The 24,922-nt window shown below is 35.7% G+C and overlaps 1 protein-coding gene across 1 annotated transcript in view; it reads left to right on the top strand.

The window, feature by feature from the left end:
• The window catches only part of MALRD1 (MAM and LDL receptor class A domain containing 1), a gene marked incomplete at its 5' end in the record, with an annotated part of 676,620 nt that overhangs the window by 89,434 nt on the left and 562,264 nt on the right, over window positions 1-24,922 (top strand). The window contains 3 exons of the mRNA XM_080679375.1: window positions 35-181; window positions 9,360-9,457; window positions 17,249-17,422. Of these exons, the coding sequence (XP_080535501.1) occupies window positions 35-181; window positions 9,360-9,457; window positions 17,249-17,422 (419 nt within the window). The remainder of the gene's footprint in view (window positions 1-34; window positions 182-9,359; window positions 9,458-17,248; window positions 17,423-24,922) is intronic.

Here is a 24,922-nt window from a genome sequence, read left to right as displayed (position 1 = left end):
TCTCCTTACCTGTTTTCTATTCCACGCATAACAGCCAATCATCTCATGTGTGACTTTGAGTCTGGTTTCTGCGGCTGGGAGCCATTTCTCACAGAAAATTCACACTGGGAAATTGTGAAAGGATTGACCAGTGGAGAAAACCATCTTCTTGAGGCTGATCACCCAGCAAACACAAATCATGGTAGGACATTAAAAAATTAGTTATCTTTCTTTCATGTTGTGGAATGATGATACTGTGTATTTTCATTTCTATCTATATATAATGTACATGGAACTTTGGTTCGTCTTGCTTTAAACTCTCCTGATAAACTTAATAGTTTGTAGTTAATTGAGTTTCTTGGAAGAAGCATTATTTTAATAATCAACATTTTGTTGCATTTTTTAAAACATTGGAATAAAGGCGTAAGGGTGTGTGTTGGGGGGGAGTCTTTTTATAATTTTCTCTTCTTGCCAGGAATTATGTACAGTAAGCTTGTATTCCTTTTAGGACCAATCCAATTTTTGCAAAACAGAAAGAAAAATAGCTTAATCTTCCTTCTGGGAGTTGAAAAAAGTGATTTAACATTATCTATGAAATAAATCTGGAAATACTTGAATGAAATTTAATCACTGAAGGTTTCTTTGTAAGAAACAATCTTACTTCTACCTCAGATATATTTTTAACCATCATTAACATTTTGACATATCTACCTGGATGGTATGGCTCAGTGGTTGAGCATCGAACTATGAACCAGGAGGTCACAGTTTGATTCCTGGTCAGGGTGCATGCCCAGTTGCAGGCTCAATCCATAGTGTGGGGAGTGTGCAGGAGCTGGTCATCAGCTGATTGATGATTCCCTCTCATTATTGATGTTTCTATCTCTCTCTCTCTCTCTCTTCCTCTCTGAAATCAATAACATATATTTAAAATTTTTTACATATCCCCTTAAAATAGAGCAATTATAACTACATATAGCATTCCAATAAAGATTTTTGAAACTCCTAGGAAAACAGAAGGGTTTTGTTTTATTTTTTTTCTTTTGTTTAGATGCCATTGCTCCGATACATTAGTATACTATTAACTTTAAAATAACACAACTGAACTGTAGATCCACTTTAAGCTCATATAACCCCATTGGACATTCTTTTATTTGTTTCTCTTTTAAAATTTCCAAATAAGTATGCCAAAAGTAACAGTGCTGGCCATATTTTTAAATTATAACCACTGGAAATTGGGATGGGGGGGGGGGATATTAGGGTATGGGAGGGAGACTTTCGCCATCCATCTGTTCTCCAAAGCTATAAAACCAGCTCATTATTTGACAGTGGTCTTAATTTTTGCTTTTGTGCCAGTGAGTTTTATTTTTCTTTAAGATTTTTTGGCAGAGTGGATTAAACAAAGTTTAAAATAGAAAGGAGATTTAATTATTGGAACTATACTATATTCATAGTACATTTTCTCCTGCTCATGTAATGTTTTCTTTTCCTTTTCTCAAACCAGTGATTGAGTACATACCATCTACTAGACTTAGGAGTGTGCAGATGGAAGCCATGGTCTCTGCCTTGAATAGGTCAGACTCTAGTAACTGAAGCAGATAAGTAAAGATTTGCAATAAGACATTATAAATGTTTTATAGGGGATGGATGGTGACTCAAGTGGATTTCGATGTCTTACTGTAGAGGACTCTGAACCAAACTGGCTAGGGCCAGTCTTTCTCTTTTTAGAAAGGACAAATGAAGGAAATATCTCAGTCACTGAGCCAACACTTCACCTAAGATTGTGTTATCTAACCTTCAGGTAATCACTATAGTCATCAATCACAATGAGGAGGAGAACAAAGCAGTCCTGAAAGGGAAAGGGGAATTGAATGGAAGTTTCCTGGGAAATGCAGCAGAGTCGGTCTTGCAATTTTTATATCTAAAACCACAGACTTCCAGTGCATTATGTTCTCAGAGCTTTGTGTTTATGGATTACAGCTTTTAAAAAACTTTAATATCCAGTAATTTGCCTCATACACTCCCGTATGTAATTTTACATAAAAGATGACTGGGTTGACATGATGTAGCTTATCTTTTTTGAGTAAAGCCTTGATTTCCATACCCTCCTTTTTTGGTTGGCTTCTACTTTTTCATTCCTAGCTTCTCTGTTAAACATTCACACAGCCTGTATGCATGATAGATATGTATAAGTATTTTTGTGATTATTTTACCAAAAATGAGGTCATATTGTAACTACTGTCCTTATATTGTTTTCTTCACAATAGATAGCTCCTGGCAAATCCTCTATTTCATCATCTCATGTTAAAGTATAATTTAAATGCAGTAAAATTCAACCTTTGTGGTGTACAGTTCATTGAGTCTGAATAAGCATATATAATTGTGTAACCGTCAGAAGATATAAAACAGTTATATTACCCGCTCCAAAATTCTGCTAGGCCACTTTGTAGTCAATACCTCACTCCCCTCCAGCCACTGGCATCTGCTGATGTGATTTCTTTGCCTTCATCAAATGTAAATGGATTCATACAGTGTGTAACTTTTTGAGTCTGGCTTCTTTCAATCCAAAATAATGGATTTGAGATTCATCCCTGTTGTTGATTGCAGTGGTAGTTCCTTTCTTTTTTACTGCTGAGTAGTCTTTCATTTTATGGATCAACCACCACTTGCTGTTAAACTCACCAGTTAAGGGACATTTGAGTTGTTTCTAAATGTTTGCTGATTATGAATATACTAGGGGCCTGGTGTACCAAATTTGTGCACTGGGGGAGGAGGGGGTCCCTCAGCCCAGCCTGCCCCCTCTCACATACTGGGAGCCCTCAGGGGATGTCCTATTGATGGCTTAGGCCCACTCCCCACGGGAGGCAACCGGGCTAATCAGGGGAAGGCACCAGCCCCATCACCCAACTGCTGCAGCCACTGCCAGCCACCGAAGCGCCAAGGTGTTTTCATCAACATGGACTCCAGTCCCTTCACCATGAAAAAATTACAACTTTCTTTAGGCATTTTCAAGATGTGTCTTTCATAGGATATGACATTTCTTTCTTTCTTCCTTTCTTTCTTTTTTTTTATCCTCACCTGAAAATATGTTTCCATTGATTTTTAGAGAGTGTGGAAAAGAGAGAGAGGGAGAGACAGAGAGAAACATCAGTGTGAGAGGGACACTTTGATTGGTTGCCTCCTGCATGAGCCCTGACCTGGGCCTCGGCCAGGGAGGAGCCTGCAACCTAGGTACATGCCCTTGATCAGAATCGAACCCGGACCCTGCGGTCGGCAGACCAAGGCTCTATCCACTGAGCCAAACAGGCTAGGGCAGGATATGACATTTCTTAGCCCTCCAGCAGCGGACCTTCATTTTTTTTTTCCTCTAGGATTGTGGTGGAAAAACCCTAGATCACCTTCTTGGATTCTTATTACCCAAGTTACCAAGAACACTGCAAGTGGTGGCGTACAGGGAGCTTAGCCAATGAGCGGTCAGAAAAGATGTTTACGCTCAAACTGGTTTGGCTCAGTGGATAGAGTGTCGGCCTGCAGACTGAAGGGTCCCAGATTTGATTTCTATTAAGGGCATGTACCTTGGTTGGGGGCACATCCCCAGTGGGAAGTGTACAGGAGGCAGCTGATCAATGTTTCTCTCTCATCGATGTTTCTGACAGTCTATCCCTCTCCCTTCTTCTCTGTAAAAAATCAATAAAATATATTAAAAAGAAAAGAAAAGGTGTTTCCTCTGCAGCCCATGCACAGAGAATCCCCTGCGTTGTGTCCACTGGGTTAGGGGCGTGTCCCTGGCCACCAGGGGCATGCCCCCAAGCCCAGTGGCCCCGTGTTCACTGTGTTCGCGGGCTGGGGGGGCGTGGACCTGGGCCGCTTGGCATGGGCGCACGTGCAAGCAGCTGCTTGTCCCAGGACCCAGCCTGCTTGGCGCCCCCGGCCGCTCATCCCGGGACCCGGGCTGCTTGGCACCGGCACCCATAGGCCACTCCTGGCAGGGGGCTTTCTGGGACCCCGGCCGCTCAGGGCCTATGCGCAAGCCACTCAGCACCCACGTATGCAAATTAACCCACCATCTTTGTCAGATTAATTTGCATACTCCTCATTGGTGGGTGTCGCAGAGGTACAGTCAATTTGCATCTTTCTCTTTTATTAGTATAGGTTATAAAATTTGCATATAGTTTTTTTGTCTGAACATAATTTTTTATTTGATTTGGGAGCTCTGTCCAATGCCGATGTAGAATTAATGTTTTCTCTATGGATGGTGAGAAAAGCCTACTATTTCTGGCCATTTGTGAGCTTTGGGACATGCTGCAGCTGCCCCTTTTAGATGTTCCCCCCTAGCCTCAAGTGGCTTCCTCACATTCACTCTGTGGTCAGTTCTCACGTGGGATTTGTCACGGTGTAATGGGGACCTTTCTGCAGATCTATGGAGCTCTCTCTATTTGTAACCATCTCCTTCTTGGCACTCTGCCTTATAAACTCTAGCCACTTAAGTGTCCCCAAAATACCAACTCCATCTTTTCAACTTGAAGAGACCACTTTACCCCTCCTGGTTCCCTGCTTCCTACATGGTAGCTGGATTCTGTCTGGATGGTAAGCTGGGATGATTGTATGGCTTAGCTCATGTGTTACCCCACATTTAGAGATCATTATCTAGTGATCATGCATTTCCATTGCCCTAAATTTGAAAACTTTTGTTTAATATATATATTTTTTATTTTGCTAGCTTAGGACAGAAAACTAAATCTGGAAGTAGAAGATGCCTAATTCATTTTGTTTGTTTTTTCATTTCTTTGAACTGGCTATGCCAGTGGTCGACAAACTGCATTACCGTTACCCAGAAGTTTTGACTTCAGGTTAAAAACATTAGTACATTATTGAAATGTTTTTTAAGTGTTTTTCCCTAAGGCAGTGGTTAGCAAACTCATAAGTCAACAGAGTGGCAAACCGCGGCTCGTGAGCCGAGCTGCAGTTTGCCGACCACTGGGCTATGCCATTCCCCCTTTGATTGATGATTTTAGAACAATGTTTTTAAAATTCATTCTTGTACATGTTATCTTACATAGGGTGTAAAGTATTAGTTATCTGGGATTGAGACTTCTATATTTTCACTAAAATATATGTATTTATATTTTTAATAAATATTGATAGATTATTTCCCTTATAAATTTTAATACTTAAATATTCACTAGCAAAATTGGAGTGAATATTTCCATTTACCTACCATAAATAGGCATTTTGTTCTCTTAAAATTTTCCTGTTTCGGAGTGTAAAATTATTTCTTATGGGTGCAAATGGTTTTTATATGAAACCTTTATTTGTATTTCTTAGAAAAATGATCTTTTCAAATATTTACAGCTTCTCAACTTATATCTTCTTTAGTTTCTCAAAATAATACTTTATAGCTTTCAATGTATAAGGTTTTTTGTTTTGTTTTGTATTTTTTTAATTTAAATTCTCTATTGTTTAAATTGACCCCATTGACCTCTCCCCAGCTGCTCCCACCCCTGAGCACATGCCCTCATCCCCCTACTGTCTGTGTCCATTGGTTATGCTTATATGCATGCATACAAATCCTTTTGATCTCTTACCCCACCCCCCAACCCTTCCCTGCCTTCCATCTGAGGTTTGACAGTCTGTTCAATGCTTCTCTGTCTCTGGAACTATTTTTGTTCATCAATTTATGTTGTTGATTATATTCCACAAATGAGTGAGATCATGTGATATTTATATGTCTCTGACTGGCTTATTTTGCTTAGCTTATGCTCTCTAGGTCCATCCATGCTGTTTCGAATGGTAAGAGTTCTTTCTTTTTTATAACAGCATAGTATTCCATTGTGTAGATGTACCACAGTTTTCAATCCACTCATCTGCTGATTTTTTTATATGAAATCTTTATTTGTATTTCTTAGAAAAATTATCTTTTCAAATGTTTGCAACTTCTCAATTTATCTTCTTTAGTTTCTCTAAATAATATTTTATAGCTTTCAATGTGTAAGTTTTAAAAATATTTTACAAACAAAAAAAAACAAAACAAAATATTTTGCTAATGTTTTTGTTGATTTTTGATATTTTTGTTTCACCATTGCTAGTATTATAGAAATGCAATTTTAAATGTTGACCTTATATCCAATGACCTTGTTAATTTTATTTATTATAGCAAATAGTATTTTTATTTTATTGGTTCACAATTATTTTGTCTGTAAATAATGACAATTTTATTTTCTCCTTTCTAAATCTTAAGTCTTGTGTGTGTGTGTTTGTGTGTGTGTGTATTTCATTGAACTGGCTAGGACTTCTTGAAAAATGTTGAAGTCCCTGGGTCTGAGTTCAGAGTTTATATCCTTTTTACCCTTTATCGTCACATGTAAATTTTAACATGATATTATTTATTTTTAAAATATTTGATTAAATTTTTTAGTATTACATTTGGCTTCCAAATGAATTTTCACTAACAATATTTTTATATTGCCATTTTTCCATCTAAAAATATGTTATCTTTTTTTTATTTATCAGAGGATTTATAATCTCTTTCAAGATTTTATAATGTTCTTATGTCTGTCCCTTTCTTATTACATTTATTTCTATGTATTTTGTATTAATGTTATTGTGTAAACAATATGTATCATCACTTCTATATCTATACATTATTGCTATAGTTAATAAAAATAACTTAAAATATTTGTTTTCACTTACCTTACCAAATTCTTTTATTAACACTTGTCACTATTTAAAAAATAGAATTCCTAGGAACTTCTACTTTTACAATTATATTAGTGGCAAAACATGAGAACTCTATCTCTACTTTTCTGTTATATTTACTAAATATACTATTCCCTTGACCTATAAGATAATATTAGTTTAAGATAATATTATCTAATATGATATCTAGTTAACATAAATCTCTATTTATTTTCTCATTTTAATTAAACTAGTTCTGTTGTTTGCCATTTAGGATATTGTTTATTTTGGTTTTGATTATTAGTCTTTATTTGTTTTACTTTAATATTAAGTTATATTATTTGAAATGGCTGTTTTATCACAGTATTTTCAATATTTGTTGAAATAAATCTATGATTTTACTTTTTAATTTGTTGATCTAGCTGACTATGTTGATAGAGTTGCTAAACAAAATCTTCATTCTTGGAAAGCTCTGGTTGATAAGGAAATAATAATAATTTATAATAATAACAATCATCATTATATTATTGTTTTATTCTCACCTGAGGATATGTTTATTAATTTTAGAGAGAGAGGAAGGGAGAGTGAGAGAAACATCAATCAGTTGCCTCCCATATGTGCCCTGACTAGGGGTTGAACCCACAATATTTTGGTGCATGGGAAGATGTTCCAATGAACTGAGCCACCTGGTCAGGGACATCTAAGTGTTAATAAGGATTTCAAATATAATCGACAACATTTTTATTAGGCTTTATATCTCTGATCATGAGTGATGTTGCTTGATAGTATTTTCTTTTTTAAATATATTTTTATTGATTTCAGAGAGGAAAGGAGAGGGAGAGAGAGACAGAAACATCAATAATGACAGAATCATTGATTGGCTGCCTCCTGCAAGCCCACACTGGGGATCCAGTCCTCAACCCGGGCATGTGCCTTGACCAGGAATTGAACCGTGATCGTCTAGTTCAGTGGTCTGCAAACTCATTAGTCAACAGAGCCAAATATCAACAGTACAACGATTAAAGTTTCTTTTGAGAGCCAATTTTTTTAAACTTAAACTTCTTCTAATGCCACTTCTTCAAAATAGACTCGCCCAGGCCGTGGTATTTTGTGGAAGAGCCACACTCAAGGCGCCAAAGAGCCGCATGTGGCTCGCGAGCCACAGTTTGCCGAACACGGTAGTTCATAGGTAGATGCTCAAGCACTGAACCACATGAGCTGGGCTATAGTTTATTTATTTTTAATTCTTCTATTTTCTGCCATTCTTAAAGATGTCTGCATGCATCATAAAATGAGTCAGGGGGCTCTCCTTAGTTTTCTAAGACCTAAGATCCCTTGAATAATTTTGCAAATATTTGTTCTTTAAAAATTAAATAAAACTTAGTCATGGGGTTGTGCATTTCTAGTAGACATTTTTTTTTTATCACACTTCCAGTTATTTTGTGGTGTAACCAATTTATTCAAATCCTTTTTGTCTTTTAGGTTTTAGAGTTTTTGTATTCCATTCTTTATTAAGTGTTTGAAATTGTACAAATTGTTTTACATGTCTGAATATTTTTTTAATTTTTAGTATTTTGTTTAGACTTTTGAAAATATTCACTGGAGTTTTACCTGAACCTGAGGATTTTAAATGTGGAATAATTTTTTTCAAATTATCTTTTCCTACTCTATTTCTTTATAGGTGAAATGTAGAGAATAAAATGAGCTTATACATACACTGTTTCCATTACTCTTAGGTTGGCATTTGGGAAGAGTATTCCTCATCCTTCCCAGTTAGCTTCAAGATTTAAAAACCATATAAACTGGGTACTATTTTCCTCGCTCAAAAGCAACACTGCTAACTTGCAACTTTGGTTATTTTGTTAAACATATGGAGGTATCTGTAAAATAATACATTTTAATACTGAAATCCTTCCATTTCTGTGCAGTCAGCATTGACTTGTATCTAGAAAAATCACCTTGTGAATGTGATATTTTCCAGTAAAAATGGTTGGCTTTCCAAGTTGCCCATCACTTCCTGCTTATCAAAGGGCAGGATCAGACCTTGACATTGTTCAGAATAGCCTTTCTTGTAAATTTTCAATATTCAATGACAACTCCCCCCGACAGCAGTTCAGATGTGTGAGCTTTTGAGCAGCTAAGCGATGTTATCCCCGTGTACATTTGCCATGAGCACATCCACTGTAGTTAAAATCTATAAGCAGTTACTTTGTTAATGTTCAGATTAGATCTTTAATTAAGTTTTCATCCCCACTAGCACAGACCACAATGTCAAACATGTAAGCCCCAGGAGGAACCAAACCCATCCCATACGCTTGTATCTTTCAGTACTTTGTGAAAAACCTTAAAAATAAAGCTCTCATCAAAATTTCTTAAGTGCATATTGAGTATCTAATTGTAAACCTAGAGGCTTCATTTAATTTGATTTCAAACTCTTAGGATGTGAGCTAAGCCAATAAAATATTTCTTCATAGGATTAGTTCAAGAGCTTGTTTTTAATCAATTGAATTTTATTTTAGGTGTTTAATGTTATTCATCTGAAAGTGCTTTTAGTTGTCTATAGAGCTTAATGGTAAATAAGTAAAAATGTAAATTTTTTTATTTAATTCACAGTTAAATGTGTGCAAGGATAAGATACTAGGGTAAGGAACTGCGAAATGTACAACAGAAGAACCTGCATCTATATGACTTTATATTTGTTCTTGCAGGATTGTTTATTTATTTGCGAGCACATCAATTGCCTGGAGTGGCCAAACTTGGAAGTCCTGTTCTTACAAAATCACTTACTGCCTCTAACCCATGTCAGGTAATTTACTATTGGAATTTCTATTGGCCATTCTGTGGTTGTAAAGTGTTAGGCTTGTGCTGCTCATGCTAGTAAATGTCTGATATGTTTTATCACTGTTTTCATGATGAATTGAGAGATTTGTATGAGTTATTTCAGCATGAAATGCCATGTCCTTCCAAAAGACCATTTGCAACATAACTCATGCCATTCTTTTTTGGGGGAGGGGCACTAAGGACTATTTCAATCATTTTATATTATTTTACACAATTCTTTTCATTAATCTAAAAGCTGTGGATGCATGTTGTCAAAACTGCTTTTTATTTTTACCAATAATGTTTATTGAGTAAAATAAATTTACTTAAAAATGCTTGTTGAAAGAAAGATGAAAGGATGAATATATGCAGAAAAATAATTATGTTTTCTGAAATTTTATTCTTTTAATTAGTCCTCCTGAAACCAGATCAACACAGACCAAGGCATTAGAATACTCAATTCATTTTAAAAGCACAATAAAGAAAACTGAGGTTTGGAATCATATAGACTTCGTACAAATCTCAGTTCTGCCATTTTTTTTTTTTAAATTCTCACATGAGGACATGCTTAGAGAGAGAAAGGGAGAGAGCAAGAGCAAGAGTGAGAGCAAGAGAGAGAATGAGAGTGAGAGTGAGAGTGAGAGAGAGAAACAGCGATCGGTTGGTTGCCTTCCATATATGCCCGACCAGGTATCTAACCCATAACGCAGGTGTGTGTCCTGACTGGGAATCAGACCAGCAGCTTTTCGGTGCACAGGACAACACTCAACTAACTGAGCCACTCTTGTCAGTTTCTGGAACTTTGTTGAATCTTAGTTCTTCCACAGATTAAACGCTCTAGTTGAGATTCAGTGTCTACACTGGAAACCTTCGTATTAGCATACTTTCTTCATGTGGTTGTAAATATTGAAATGTGATTAAATCACCTAGCAAAGTATTTGGCACAAAACAGGCATTCACTAGACATAATTTTTTCCACTTTTTATAAAACTAAAAACTAAATTAGATGTTTTCTCTTCAACTTGTCTTATTTTCATTCATTTTGAGATTTTTGACATCTCTCTAAGCCCTTAGGATTTCAGCTTATTTTTTTCTTTAGTAATCAAAAAATAATGAATATATCAATACTGCCACACACTAAATTCATCACTTGTAAATACAGGTTATAGCACATTTGTAATAAATAAATTACATATGATATAGAGGTATAAATGTGTTATGTTTTCAGCTTGATAGAAGTCTGAGGGTCCACAGAACTCTTAGTAGGTGTTCATCCTTCTTTTTTTTTTCTTGTTTCCTCCTCCTCCTCCTCCTTCTTTTCTGCTTATTTCTCTATGGGAATTAGGATTAAAACAACTACCTGGACTTGACTTCCACTTCACTCAGCTGCACTCTACACCCATCTTTGCTTTATTTTAATGAAATCCTATAAAATAAATATAGTTGTTTCTCTGTTTGTTTGTTTTGCTATTTTGTTTGAGAACTCCTGGAAATTTTGTGCCTTCAAGTAATGCAATCTTTATTGTTAAATACATTAGAGACATTGGATACAAAGGGATAAAATGTATTAATTCTACCTCTTTTACAAAAATTTGAACACAAACCTTAAGAGCTTATTAGGAATTTCTGAGACTCACTGAGAAAGCTTATTTGGTTTTTCATTTTCTTTTTAAAAATAATCTACCTTTCCCATTGTTGTACGCTGGTAGCCATTCATTTTGGTCACTGGATTGTGTTTCAATTTATGATTATTTCCACTTGAGGACATTGTTCTCTATGGTTACTTAAATGTGAAGCTTAGCTGTGGGAAATTATTTAGGTGAGGACTCAGTGAAAGCAGTGGACAGTTTAGATGCCTGATAGTTTATCTCTCAGAACCAAGTCCTCAACCTCCCAAGGCCTCAGAGACTGATTTAATCGTTTGCCTTCACTTTTGGAAAAGTGAGAGTGCTTCAACAACATTACAGACTGTTAGAGAGGCATTTGTTTTTCACATTTTGTCTGCATCTGCTTTAATCTTAGTAATCCTTGAGGTAGAAGAAGGAATATTTGGATTACTTTATAGTATTTTCCAGCTTAGGAAATAGTATTAGACTGTTAGAAAATGTTATTTATAGTTTGAGATACACATAGCTAATGTTATCTCAAAAAGGAGTATTTTAAGAATATAAAATTACCTTTTTATAAGTCTGTGGCAATATTAGATTCTTCCATAAAAGTTACAGAACAAGGGAACAAACCAAATTCTTATTTTCTTTAGTAATCAGAAAACCCAGCTGATCTTTCTAATTTGAACATATTGATTGTATTTTACATTGTATTCATGGAATAGCAAATGTTCTTCATTATAAAATGATAAAGTGAGGCAGTGAGATAACTGGGCACTTTGTATGATCAAAGCCTTCATTTTATAACATTATATGATCTTTTTTCTTACATAATCAAATCAGGCTAATGTAGTGAAGAACATGTTTTTTTAAAGAACTTTAAAAGAACACAAAGCTTTCTTTTCTATCAACAGACTTTTAAGGTTATTATGAATTATTACCTTGTACTTTATATATGGCCAACACATGGTATCAACATGCGCAGTTGTTCCAAGTTTATTCTTGTTCAAGATATGGATTTTAATTTAAAAGCTTCAAACCTTCCTTCAGTCACTGGTGGAAACTTGGCACTTTTCTTTTTAATAGCCAGGAGATAGGACAAACAGAACATGTGGGATCCAGAAGCCATTATTTCTTATTGGTACTGAAATGCTGTTACTGTTTCCAATTAACTAGGAAATATCAAATATAAAGGGGATTTATATGGATTAATATTTTTTGAGTTCTCCTATTTGAGTTACTGTACAAAAGACAAATATCTCAGTTTTAGGATTTCACAATTAGATACAGGAATATTGATGATATAAAGTTTCTGCTTCATATATATTGGGTGTGTTTTTTAAAAATTCATAAGTAAAAACATGAATGAAGAGGGCGAATTAGATGAAGCAAGAAGTGGGATGGTCCCAAAACAAAGTGATTCCGGGCCAGGCTACATATCCGCATCTAAGTGTTTCAGCGGCCCGTGCAAACAAGACATACGCGTCATCAAGGGTTAGGATTGCGGAATGTAAAAAGCAAAACACAAAACAAAAATAGTTCAGAGACTTCTCCCCTGAATGCTCCCTGCAACACCAATGTAAACATTTTTTATCTGACTCAATACACGCCTAGTGCTTACTTACCTACTCTGCGCTGACCACAGTTCTCAATGCTGGGAAAAAACAGGGACAGCCTGAGCACATGCTGGCCATAAAGGTAGGTTTAGTGAGGAATCCCAACAGCAATTCAGGATTAAGTACCACAAGAGAGTGAACACAGTATAATAATAATAACCCACTTACAACAACTCTCTCAATGCGTTTTGAAAGGCCATGTCTTATAATGTTCCTCATGTAGAGTGGTGAACTCACATCAAAGACAAATTAAGGAAAAAAGTAATTATGAGTGGGGCTTGGAATCACCCTTTGTTCCCTGATTTTTTTTTTTTTTTAATCCAAGGATAGATGTTACAATATGTGATGCATTCTAGGGGAAGTAACAGTTATGGGGGAGGCATTGAGCAGGTACTCTCCCCTTTTATATGATCAAAACACATGGAGAGTAATTGGTTAATGAGAAAAACAGGTTACAATGTACTGAGAATTCCTAACTTCCACTTAACCTTGTTCAGGTAAGGACTACACGGGCAAAACAATTATAACTAGGAATCATAAAAATCACTGTGGTAATGGTGAGTTGTTTTTTATTTTTCATTTTTTTGTGTATGTGTAATAAATAATCTTTCTTTTCAATATGGACTTATTGCCAGCTGAATTTTGAGGCGATAACTTGTTTCCTTTATTTTTTTTTTTTTACTTTTTTTCTTGCTATTTTTATTATTCTAGATCTTGAAGATAAGCAAGTGTAGCAATACCAGACAGGCCCAATTTGATTTAAAGCAGAGATGGCAGAGGCAGCTGACTGTTGGAATACAACTGAGAAAGGGCGTGAAGAGAGGACAAGAAGCTCTTAGGGAAGCAATAGGAACAGTGACCATAGCAAAGTTGAGGAAAGAAGCAGAAAATATGAAGGATAGAGTTTCAGTTGGAAACAGACCAAAGGCAAGTGAAACAGAAAACCAGAAATAAGGGAGAAATCATTTTGAACTTCTAAATAATGCCCTGTTATAGCCTTCACAGGATTAAGTACCAGAGAGTCTAGTCTAGTTAGTCCTTTGCAGAACTGGCCACTCCTCTAGGGAACTTCTCAAGGCGCCTTCGAAATGAAAGAGCAAGTGGCTCCCTGAGATCATCCACTCTCCAGTGTGGTTAACCACCTGTACTCAGTAACAAGCAGAGAAGTCACCTAAGCTGTCCTTTCATTTTGTAGTAAAATTGAGGATTTGGTATTTTTAAAACATATAAATAATATAAAATCACAGAATACAATAAATAAATACAATAAAATAGTTTAAGCATTATTTTTCTCTCTAATTTGCAATGAAAGGAACTGCTATTTTGCAAGCTTTTAGCTCATGAAATTCTCTTGAATACAGTCATCAGTCACACTATATATAAGACATGCCTTAGTGAAAACCCAAGAGACATAAAACCACGCTTTAAATGTTAACATTGACATTGTATTTAACTGCTTTTTACTGAATCAGGCATGAATCAAGAAAATAATTTCCTCTAACAATGACAAGCAGTAAATAAATTTTAAATGATTGTTGTAATTGTACATGCTTTGCAGCTCTATGTAGTAGAACTTTCTGTGATGATGGAAATTTACGTCCAGTGTGGTAGCTACATACAGCTGCTGAACAAATAAACTATGATGAGTATAACTAAGAAAAGGATTTTTAAAATTTGTTTAATGCTAATTAACTTACATGAAAGTAGCCACACTATTTTTGTACCTTGGTCATTAATGCGCATTATACTTATTCACTCCTTTTTTTTCACCCTCCTCTATAAAACTCTGAGATCTGTAAGGACACCTAATATCTTGTACATTTTCTGACACAGAGCAGGTTCTTCTTCTTCCTCCTTCTTCTCCTCCCTCTCCTCCTCCTCCTCCTTTTCCTCCTCTTCCTCTTCTTCTCTCTCTCTCTCTGTCTCTCATCTCTCCCTGTTCCTCTCTTTCTCTCCCTTTCCCTCCCTTCCAAAGTTTATACATATTTACTTAACTACTGATGCTAACAATCCACTCATTTCTTCCTCTTTTTTCAATACTTATTAACTGAATACCTACTGAATACAAATTGCCGTAATAGGTTCTGTGAAAAATTCACAACATGCGTCATCATTTTGAGTTCATGTCTTGGTGTTCTACTCCTGGTGTGTATCAGATCGAGAGCCACAGACCTTGCACACTTCATGAGTGCCAGTCTCAAACCACAGCTGTATTAATAATTTTTTCCGTGCTTTCACCCTTAACGATATTAAATGTGAAAAGTCTATAGAAAGTTTCTTGGTCTATAATAAATTCAAGAATTCTCCTTAAGTTTCTGTAATGCCAATTATGTTAAAATAGTAAATTAAATATAAGTTCTAATCCATTATTCTATTGAATGTGGATCCCATTGGTTCTTACTCATAATATACTATTAAAATAACTTCACACTGGTGATGTACTGAATGACAGTTTGACAGCTTGAAATTCTGATGGGGCATGCATATCTCTTGTATAACTAGGTTTAAAGCTCTGTTTTGCATATTTACAACCTTGCAACATGCTGAAATTACAGCAGGGGTCTAAAATTTAATCGTAATTGAACATAAATCCTCCATTTCCATAGAATTTAATTAAACACTTCCATTTGACTTTACATTTCTGTTTACCTGTCAAGGTCTGAGTTTACATGATCCTGGTAGTAAAATCTAAAATGAAATGGACAGCCAGAAAGACTTTATTTGATCAGGTGGTGTCAATTAAGTACAGGGTGAAAAAAAATATGTACCACATTAGAACAGAAAATGCTTGATATTTTATAATGAACAATTTTTAAAAAGAGAATTTAATGAAATTTTGCAATCTTTCATCTCCACTGAAATTGGTACCAACAGTGAAATAAATGGGTAAATTACTATATATATATGCACTAATATATGCTCATATAACACAATAAAAGCAGAATGACAAATGGAAGAAAGCAAGAATTTAAAATATAGTAAACTAAAAAGGAATCACTTTGAGTCCAAACAGAAGGATTCTGTTTCTGTGGGACCTCATCTCTGAATGTTATTTTTTTTCCTTGAAAAAAGCAGCCTTGAGACTCTATCCTATATAATAAAACCCTAATATGCAAATTGACCGAACGGCAGAATGACCAGTCGCTCTGATGCGCACTGATCACCAGGGGGCAGACGCTCAACACAGGAGCTGCCCCCTGGTGGTCAGTGAGCCAGAATCCAGGTTCACCGCAGGCGGGTGCAGCGGTGGTGGTGGGAGCCTCTCCCGCCTCCGCAGCAGCACTAAGGATGTCCGACTGTGAGCTTAGGCCCGCTGCCTATGGGGACTGGGTCTAAGCCGTCAAACATCCCCTGAGGGCTCCCAGACTGTGAGAGGGTGCAGGTTGGGCTGAGGGGACACCCCCCCCACAGTGCACAAATTTTGTGCACTGGACCTCTAGTGTCATAATAAGAAAAAAAGAGATTGCTGTGTGTCTGAACCTGTTTTTAAGGCGGTGTAGTTGCCATATATTATAGAGTGAATTATCCAACTATTGAGGAAATTTACTTTTGCCTTTCATAGTGCCCAGTACTTATTAAATGGTCAGTAAATATTGGTTGAATAAATAACAATGATGGAGTCTATGTTATAGGTACTGATAGCTCCTAAAGTAATCCTCTCTATATATTTTCTTCATTACATGGTTTACCTGTCAAACTTTTATTAGATTATGTCATTTTTGATGACAAGTAGAAGCAAAATGACCAAGGCTCCCTAGTTTCAAAAAGAACAATATCTCACTTTGATTAAATTGTTAATGAGTAGTATCATATGAGCTCCCCAATCCTTTGATAATGTTACAACAGAGAAGGGGTTAATGACAAGTATTGATTATAGTTTTTCAAGGATAATGAAAAGTAATACCTGATTTTGTAACTTTGAGACAGAAAATGTATCTCCCCAGATTTATAAGAAGCAATAGGGAAGGCTCCTAAGAAACTTCAATGATGCTGTGGACAAATGTGTGTCCTCAAACTTGTTTTGGTAGTATGCTGGTGCTCAGTTTCTTTAGACATCTCCATGACATGTGTTAAATATACCAGTTGGTACAGCCACCTTGAGTCTTTTATTATTTTGTTTTGTTTTTTTTAATCCTTACTGAAGATATATTTTCCATTGATTTTGAGAGAGAGAGAAAATGAGAGAGGAAGAGAGAAAGATATCAATGTGGAGACACATCGAATGGTAGCCTCCTGCACATGCCCTGACCAAGGCCCAGGGATGGAACCTGCAACCCAGGTATGTGCCCTTGACTGGGATTGAACCCATGACCCTTCAGTGTGCAGGCCAATGCTCTAACCATTGCGATACACTGGCCAGGGTATTGAACCTTTTCTTAAGGAGAGAATACAAAGTCTGGCAAATGAGTGCTTTCCATGTTCTGGGCTTACACACTTGGAGGAAAGGAGAATTGTGAAGATTATGTTTAACACCAAAGTAGTTTGGGATATTTTTAATTATGGAAAAGCTACTTGAGACAGTTAAATGGAATATTCAACAATATTTTTCAACAGGTGCAGTTTTGGTATTATTTGTCTCAGCATTCAAATCTCTCGGTTTTTACAAGAACATCACTGGATGGAAATTTGCAAAAGCAGGGTGATCTAATTGGAACCTCCAAATTTCAATGGAGACAAGCAAAAATCAATCTCTATGTAGAGACTGGAGAATCTAGTTTGCCTTTTCAGGTAAGCACATACAAATTAATAAAACTCAGCAGAAGATTCCTATTTAATGTTAATCTTCTCAGACAACCATTAGCACATATATCCCTTCGACATCAATAAAGCAAGCAGGTTCACAATCAGGAATGAGTAGAGAGGTTACGTTGACTAAGTGCTCAAGAGTTATCTGTGGAAGCATAGCAAAGGTGGGGTTAAGACCTTAATAAGATGGCAGAGATGAGATTAATTTATTAGGAAAATGTTCTTTTTGTGTGTGTGTTTTTTTTAGGTATGGATGGTGGATTATTTGAGATAGTGAAAAAACCTTACTTGAGCTATATTCACATTTTAATCCTATTGCTCTATTTCTGTTGCCCAATAATATTGGAGATTTTTTTCAATCTTTGATGTCATTTTCTTGGTTAATAATAAAAGAAGGCAACTGCAGCTTATCAAATGAGTGCCCCAACTTTCACCCCCTGAACATGGCTCCCTTCTGGATGACGTTTGAAATGAGTTACTTTTGAAACTAGATTTAGAAACTAAGTAGACTGTAGTGGAAAATGCAATGCCTTCAGAGTCAGGTGGTCTGAGTTCTGATCTCTGCTCAGTTCGTTTCCTAAGTGACTATGCATGTTACATCTTTGAGCTTCAAATTTTCCAGTCGGTGAAATCCCCAGTGGTAGTCAAAACAACACGTTAAGGGATTCTGAATAATGGAGAAAAAGTTGCCACAATAGTGGCTGTGAACATAGGCTCTGGAGCCTGGGGTTCAAATCCAGGTGTAGAATCATAGGGATGTTGCTTAATCCCTCTGCCTTTCTGTTTCTTCCTCTGTGTATGTGTGTGGGGGGGTATGTGAGAAGGTCATTGTTTGGGTGTTAGGGGTCCCTGACACATAACACACCTCATTTGGTCCTCATTTTGAATCAATTGAGATAAATATAAAAGTCTAACAAATAGCGAAATATTTTAGAGAAGATGGCTTTAGAATCTGCAGCCATATATTTAAAATAATACTTCACCTTAGAATAAATAGATTCACTCAGAGAAAATCCAACTCTGCTAGAGAAGGACTAGACTCACACTTTGGGGGGCACCTTTTATCATTATCCAGGGGTAATATCAGAGAGCCTGCCTCCTGAAGACGGATTGGCTCAAAAAAGGAGGGTTGAGTGAGAGACAAACAGGATGAGTTGAGAACACCCAGCTTATTCTTTTAACATCTCCAGTCAGTTACATCTTCCTCCTCCCAGGGAAAGAGTAAGGGGTCAGTAACAGCAGTGCTGCCTCAGGGAAGTCCCTGCCCATGGAAGCAGGAAGAATAGGGAATAGAATGGATTGCTATTAGTATTATACATTAGAGTTATTGTGAAGATTAAATGATTTATGATTTATACATGTAAAGCACATGGAAGAAATCTGGCATAGAGTAAACAGTTATATTACTGTTGCTGTGGTTATTACCTGAACATTGCCTGGGAATAATAGACACTCTGTAAATGTTAGTATTCTTTATTTAGAGGACTGTCCTATTGACCAGAAATCTAGGCTCAATGATTAGAGGTTTTTTCACACAGTTCTCAGGGATTACATATATATATAATCCCTGAGAACTGTGTGAAAAAACCTCTAATCATTGAGCCTAGATTTCTGGTCAATAGGACAGTCCTCTAAATCATTATATATATATATAATGATTCCACTCCCAAATCTAATGGAAAAAACACTATGAATCTATGAACTTTTAATTGGAAAACATTTTATAAAGGCCAGTCATGGAATCATTTTCATGTCAATGTCCATTACATGTGACAGAACAAATAAAATCAGAACAATTTGAAATCTTGCCTCATTTATTTATATTCTATGTAAAATTTTTAAATTAGGTCTACTTTTAGTTAGAATGAAACCAATAAGATCATTCAGAGTCTATTGTCCATTGACATTATTGGGAAGAAAACAGAATGTCCTTTTCTACACAAAAATACCTTCACATGAATTTTTATAGCAGCTTTATTCATAATTGTCAAAAGATGGAAGCAACCAAGATGTCCTTGAGTAGGTGAATGGATAAATAAACTGTGGTACATCCAGATAATGAAATATTATTCAATGTTAAATACAAATGAGCCATAGAAAGACATGGAGGAACTCTAAAATGAGTATTGTTAAGCAAAAGAAGCCAATGTGAAAAGGCTATCAACTATATGATTCCAGCTATATTACAATCTGGAAAAGGAAAAACTCTGAAGACAATAAAAAAATCAGTGGTTGCCAGGGATTAGGGGAGGCAGGGGAAGACAAGAGCATTTTTAGGGCAGAGAAAACATTTTGACAATATAATGATAGATACATGTCCTATATACATTGGATCAAACCCATGGAGCCATAAAGTAAACTATGGACTTTGTGTGATTATGATATGTAAATGTAAGTTTATCAATTGTAGCAAATGCCCCACTCTGTGGGGGATGTTGATAATGGGGGAGACTATGCATGGGTGGGGGCAGGAGTAATAATGGAAACTCTGTACCTTCCCCTCAGTTTTGCAGTGAACCTAAAATTGCTCTAAAAGTCATAATCTATACTAATAAAAGAGAAAGATGCAAATTGACCATACCTTGGCAATGCACACCAGCCAATCAGGAGTGAGTATGCAAATTAACCCAACAAAGATGGCAGGTTAATATGCATACACAGGTGCCAAATGGATGGGGGCAGGATTCTTGCATCGTCGCCATGGTGATGACGCAGGCATTCCACACTGCCCCAGCCACTCAGGGCCACTGGGCAGTGTGGGAAGACGGAAAGGCGGCTCTGGCCTGAGCGAAGGTGGTGCCGATAGCCAGGGGAAGGAAGGCCCATTCTTGCATGAATCTTTGTGCATCGGGCCTCTAGTAATATAATAATAAAACAAAACAAAAACCAGAATGTCCTATTAGTACTAGTTATTTGAGAAATATTATGAATTTAGACCAAAGCCATTCCTTTCTAAGCCTGAAGGCACTCATTAACCTATCATTATCATTGAGGAGTTTCAGCATTGTGTAGTTTTTTTTCTCTTTAATATTTCTTTAGGATTTTGGTTTTTGTTTTGCTCTGCTTTGCAGTACAAATTGAGACTACTCTTTATTATCTGGGGAATATTAAGTAGTTTGTAGATTTGATAGGATTTTATAATTTTATAGCCACTTATTTGTGATGTTTTCTAAAGCAGGCTTATCCAACTACTCTCCTTTCTCCCTTTATCCCCCTCCATGGGGGCTCAGCACCACATGTTGGCTATTCTCTCTACCCAGTTGGGGCCTCCCATTCATCACTAATCACCTTCAGCTTGATTGTGATGCCCTTCAAAGGGAGGGAATGGTCTTGATTCTTGCTAAGCCTCAGCCATGTTTAATTCACCCCCGAGAAGGTAAGAGTTTTGTCTCTGCCTCTGCTCCTTATTCCTATTACTTGGCTATATTACAGGTTTGTTTTAGAGACTACAGGTGAATAAAAAGAAAAACAAGAAAATCTCCATTAGCTTTCCATTAAGAAACCCATTACAGGATAATCAGCCACAATTTAGAAAATTAAAATTTGGAAGGCAGTATGTGAAAAATGAATTTAAAGGCAAAACTTAACCTGACCAGAACTATGTGAGGTATTTAGTCAGTTCTTTTAGTGATAGGTTTGATTTACAGCGCTGCCTCCAAGCTTCTTCAGGAAATCATGTAATACATCCCATATGTAATAGATTAACAGCCTCAACTCTGAACTATTCAAATTTTAAAACCCAGCTGGCCCCAAAGACTTTAGATAAAATATCATGGGCCTGTGTTAACAATCTGGTGTGAATCAGTCCAGATTTTATGCACAGAAACACAGGCAGAGACAAAAATACACAATACATAAATATGCACAGTCACACACACATATACATACAGTATTATTTAATACATATTAATATAAATATCATTAAATATTTCAAACAAATAGAAGATACAGAGTGAGGCAAATACCCATGTACTCACATGTCAGAATTAACTAATGTTAACATTTTATTTGCTTATAATAATAATGTTTGCCCATTAAGATGCAGCTTTGTCCTCTTTGTACCTCTTTTTATCCCATTTCTTATCCTCTGCAGGAAAAAAAAAAAAAAAAGCTAATGTTATGTTGGTTTTAACCTGATTTCTCTAAGTGTATATTCAAAAAATATGGAAATATGAATGAGGATTCTAACTAGGCTCTACTTCATTCTTCTATCAACAACACATGGAAAAGATACTATACTTACAAATAGTTAATCTAGCTTTTAAATATTTGAATATTTAAAGTTTATCTTCTTGGAAATAGTCATTTTTGGCACTTTAAATTTAGTGGACTGAATCCTTTAAGGGTGACCTTAGTCATCGCTTGGCCATCAGTTCAATGTGACTAAACTCTGAACATATTTATACAATATAATCCAATCCAATCCATATATTGGAAAGGAGAAAGGCATAGACTCTATGACCTCGTATTCCCTTGTAGTCACGAAATTCTGATTCACTGTGGTCCTTTTGATGTCTCATGTACTAGTAGACATCACAACTGAGTGCAATTTGCTTTGATTTCCTTAGGAAATAAGCACCCTGGTCAGGTAGGGCTTTCATGCTTCCTGGAGGAACAGGATTAGGCTTATGTTTATTCCGTAAGAACAGCAAATTAACAACTGTTCAATATTCTCTCCATCCCCTGAACAGTTTTTACAGGAAGCATGTAAGTCAAATAGTTAATAGTATTCTTTCCAATATGTTTTAGCTTGTCCTGTTCACATGATATATTAAGCTTTTTACACAAATACATTAATTTAATTTAGAATTTCCTCTCTAACTGCTGTTCTTAGTTTTAATATCTAAAGTTGACACTTTTTCTGAGTACTGGCTATTGATTTCCAGTTGATCTACTTTCTTTGAGTTTCCTATTAAAATATAATTGTGTCATATTTTAGATTTCATTTTAAAATGACCCTTTCGTGAAATTTTCTACAGTGATTGATACCATCTTCACTCTTTATCAGAGTCAATGATAGAAATCAATAACAATTTCCTGACATTATTTGAAGATTCAGTAAGATTTATAATACAAAGGAGAAGGCTGGACTAGTCTCTGTAAAATTGCTATGTCCTCAGCCTTCTTAATCTAGGGCTTTCTTAAATCTATTTTGCTAGGTAGTTTTGTTCTGCAGCATTTGCTAAAGACTGATTATTTCCTTATTTCATTATAGTGATACAATATAGCATAATCATTAAATGGCTCCTGCTCTATATTTTTCTTACTAAATGTCTGACCTCCAACCAATTACTTCAACTCTAAGCTTCTGTTTCCTTTGCTTTAAAATGAAGGCAAAAATAGCATCATCTTTCACAGGGTTAAGGCAAGTGCCTGATGTGTAGAAAGCTCTAAATAAAAGTTAGCTCTTGCTCTTATTATTGATACCACCATCATTCAAAAATTACTATATTTCAATTTCTCTTAATATCTTTCTGCTTTCTCCATTGCCTCTTTCACTTATATTTATTGTTCTTGTTATTCATTTTTAAAACATCCAAGAACCAAAATCTAAATATGCTAGTTGAGTGTTTTTCTGGAAAAGCTTCCCTTAGTTTTACAGGTGTAAAAAGTAATCCCTTGATTATAAACATCATTTACAAATTGTGGTTCCTGGAAGCAAAAACAAGAAATGATTTTGCTCATTCATGGAATAACATAATTGATTAAAACAAATTTCAACAAGATCCTGAGAAATAGTTTTAGAAGGGAAAGACATCTACATACAATTTAAAGTTTAAGTTTTCAAATTGCCTTGAAAATCTTATGAAATGAGGTTTTCAATCTTTCTTCATCCATGGTTGAACACTTCTCTGAGCAATCTCTTTTTCACTTACTTAATTATTTCACTTACTTGATTATTAATAGGTACTGTCTTTCCCAAAGGGAGCTGCATTGGGTTACAAATAAAGATATCAGCTTGGTTAAAACAACCAATAAAAAATAGGAATAGCCAATATGATTTTGAAATCATCAGATGAGATTTTAATTAATGGTAGATCATATTTTTTATTTTATAGTCCTAAATTTAATTATATAGAAGTTAACAAGAAGAGGTGTAGATCACTTAATGACATTTTTATTTGTTTTGAAAGTTGTTTTATGCTTACATTTTAATAAGAATATCTAAAATAGTCTAGTGGTTTCCTTCAGGCAAAATGATAAAACCATATTTTAAAGACCTACCCCACAATTCCACTTCAACTCATCCCAGGGCCCACTCACTCCATTCAAAGAATAGGATCATGCACCTCTCTAGGAGAACAGAGACTTGCCCATATATTCTGTATTTTATCCAGCTTGTCTTTGGGCAATGCAGGACTTCAAATATAGTCATCAACAAACACTTATCTAATAAATCTGAAGAATTAAGCATCTATATTTTAATTGACTTCAACCAGAATGTATTATGATAATGAATAAAATGAAAATCCTTTCAAAATTAAAGTTTTCCAAAATAAATTACAATAACTTAATGGTGTTAACCATAAAATATATCACAATTGCAATACCTGTATTTCATTTGTTAAAATTTATCTTTAAAACCTGTTATTATTTCCTGCCTCTTGGATGAAGGCCAAATTTCTCAGTTGGCTAAGACTACACAGAAACCAGTTTTAATCAGAATTTTTAAAATTATATACATCTTATTATAAAGTATCAAACATTATACACTCCTGACCACAATCACCTCCCATCATAGTCTTTATCTTGAGTTAACTACAGACACCAGTTTATTTTTACTTCTATATCCTTTCTATGTATGTACTATGATGTATGTACCATGTATATCTAGAAACCCATCGTGTATTTTTAGCCTAATAGTATTATTACTGGCAATATGGGCTCTTGGTTATTAACTTTTCACAGGAAAGATTTCACAATAAGTCCAGGTGATTTTGAGAGTATGTTTATTAAAGCTGGGGAGAGAGAAACAAAGGAAAGTCTTAAGATAGAAGAGGCAATATTATATCAGTAGGAGTGAGCTAGGCAGAGTTGCCTTGCCTCTTTGGAAAGAAAGTTACAGGGGAGAAGTGAGCCAGCTGGGTTGTGTGGACTCAGGAAACAAATTACAAGGGCAAAATAAGGGCCCTTGGAGAAAGAAAGCAAAGATACGTTCCTTAGGAAAGAAGCAGGGAAGAAGAAAGCATGCTTTAAGAGAGAGAGTGTGCACTAAGTCCTTGGTTTTAAGGGTTTTTATTTGTTTTCTAAAGGCAGGAATTTTAGGGGAGTTCTTAGGGAAGGAACTCAATAGAATATTTATAGTTTTCCAGGTGTGCCCTTCCAGGGTCCTGGTGTCTACTGATTGGTTGGCACCGAGGCAAGTGGTCATTAGTCATCACAGCTGGACCTGATGTCAGCCTTGGCTTTCTTCATCTGATTTTGTTGCTTTTCTGAGCCTGGAGCTGAAACACAAATGAGGCCTAGAAGTTACCTCTAGTT

This window comes from Plecotus auritus (assembly GCF_963455305.1).
Source record: "Plecotus auritus genome assembly, chromosome: 1".
NCBI classification, from domain to species: Eukaryota; Metazoa; Chordata; class Mammalia; order Chiroptera; family Vespertilionidae; genus Plecotus; species Plecotus auritus.
The sequence above is the reverse complement of the archived record's forward strand: the minus strand, read 5'-3'. Positions and strand labels throughout refer to the sequence as shown.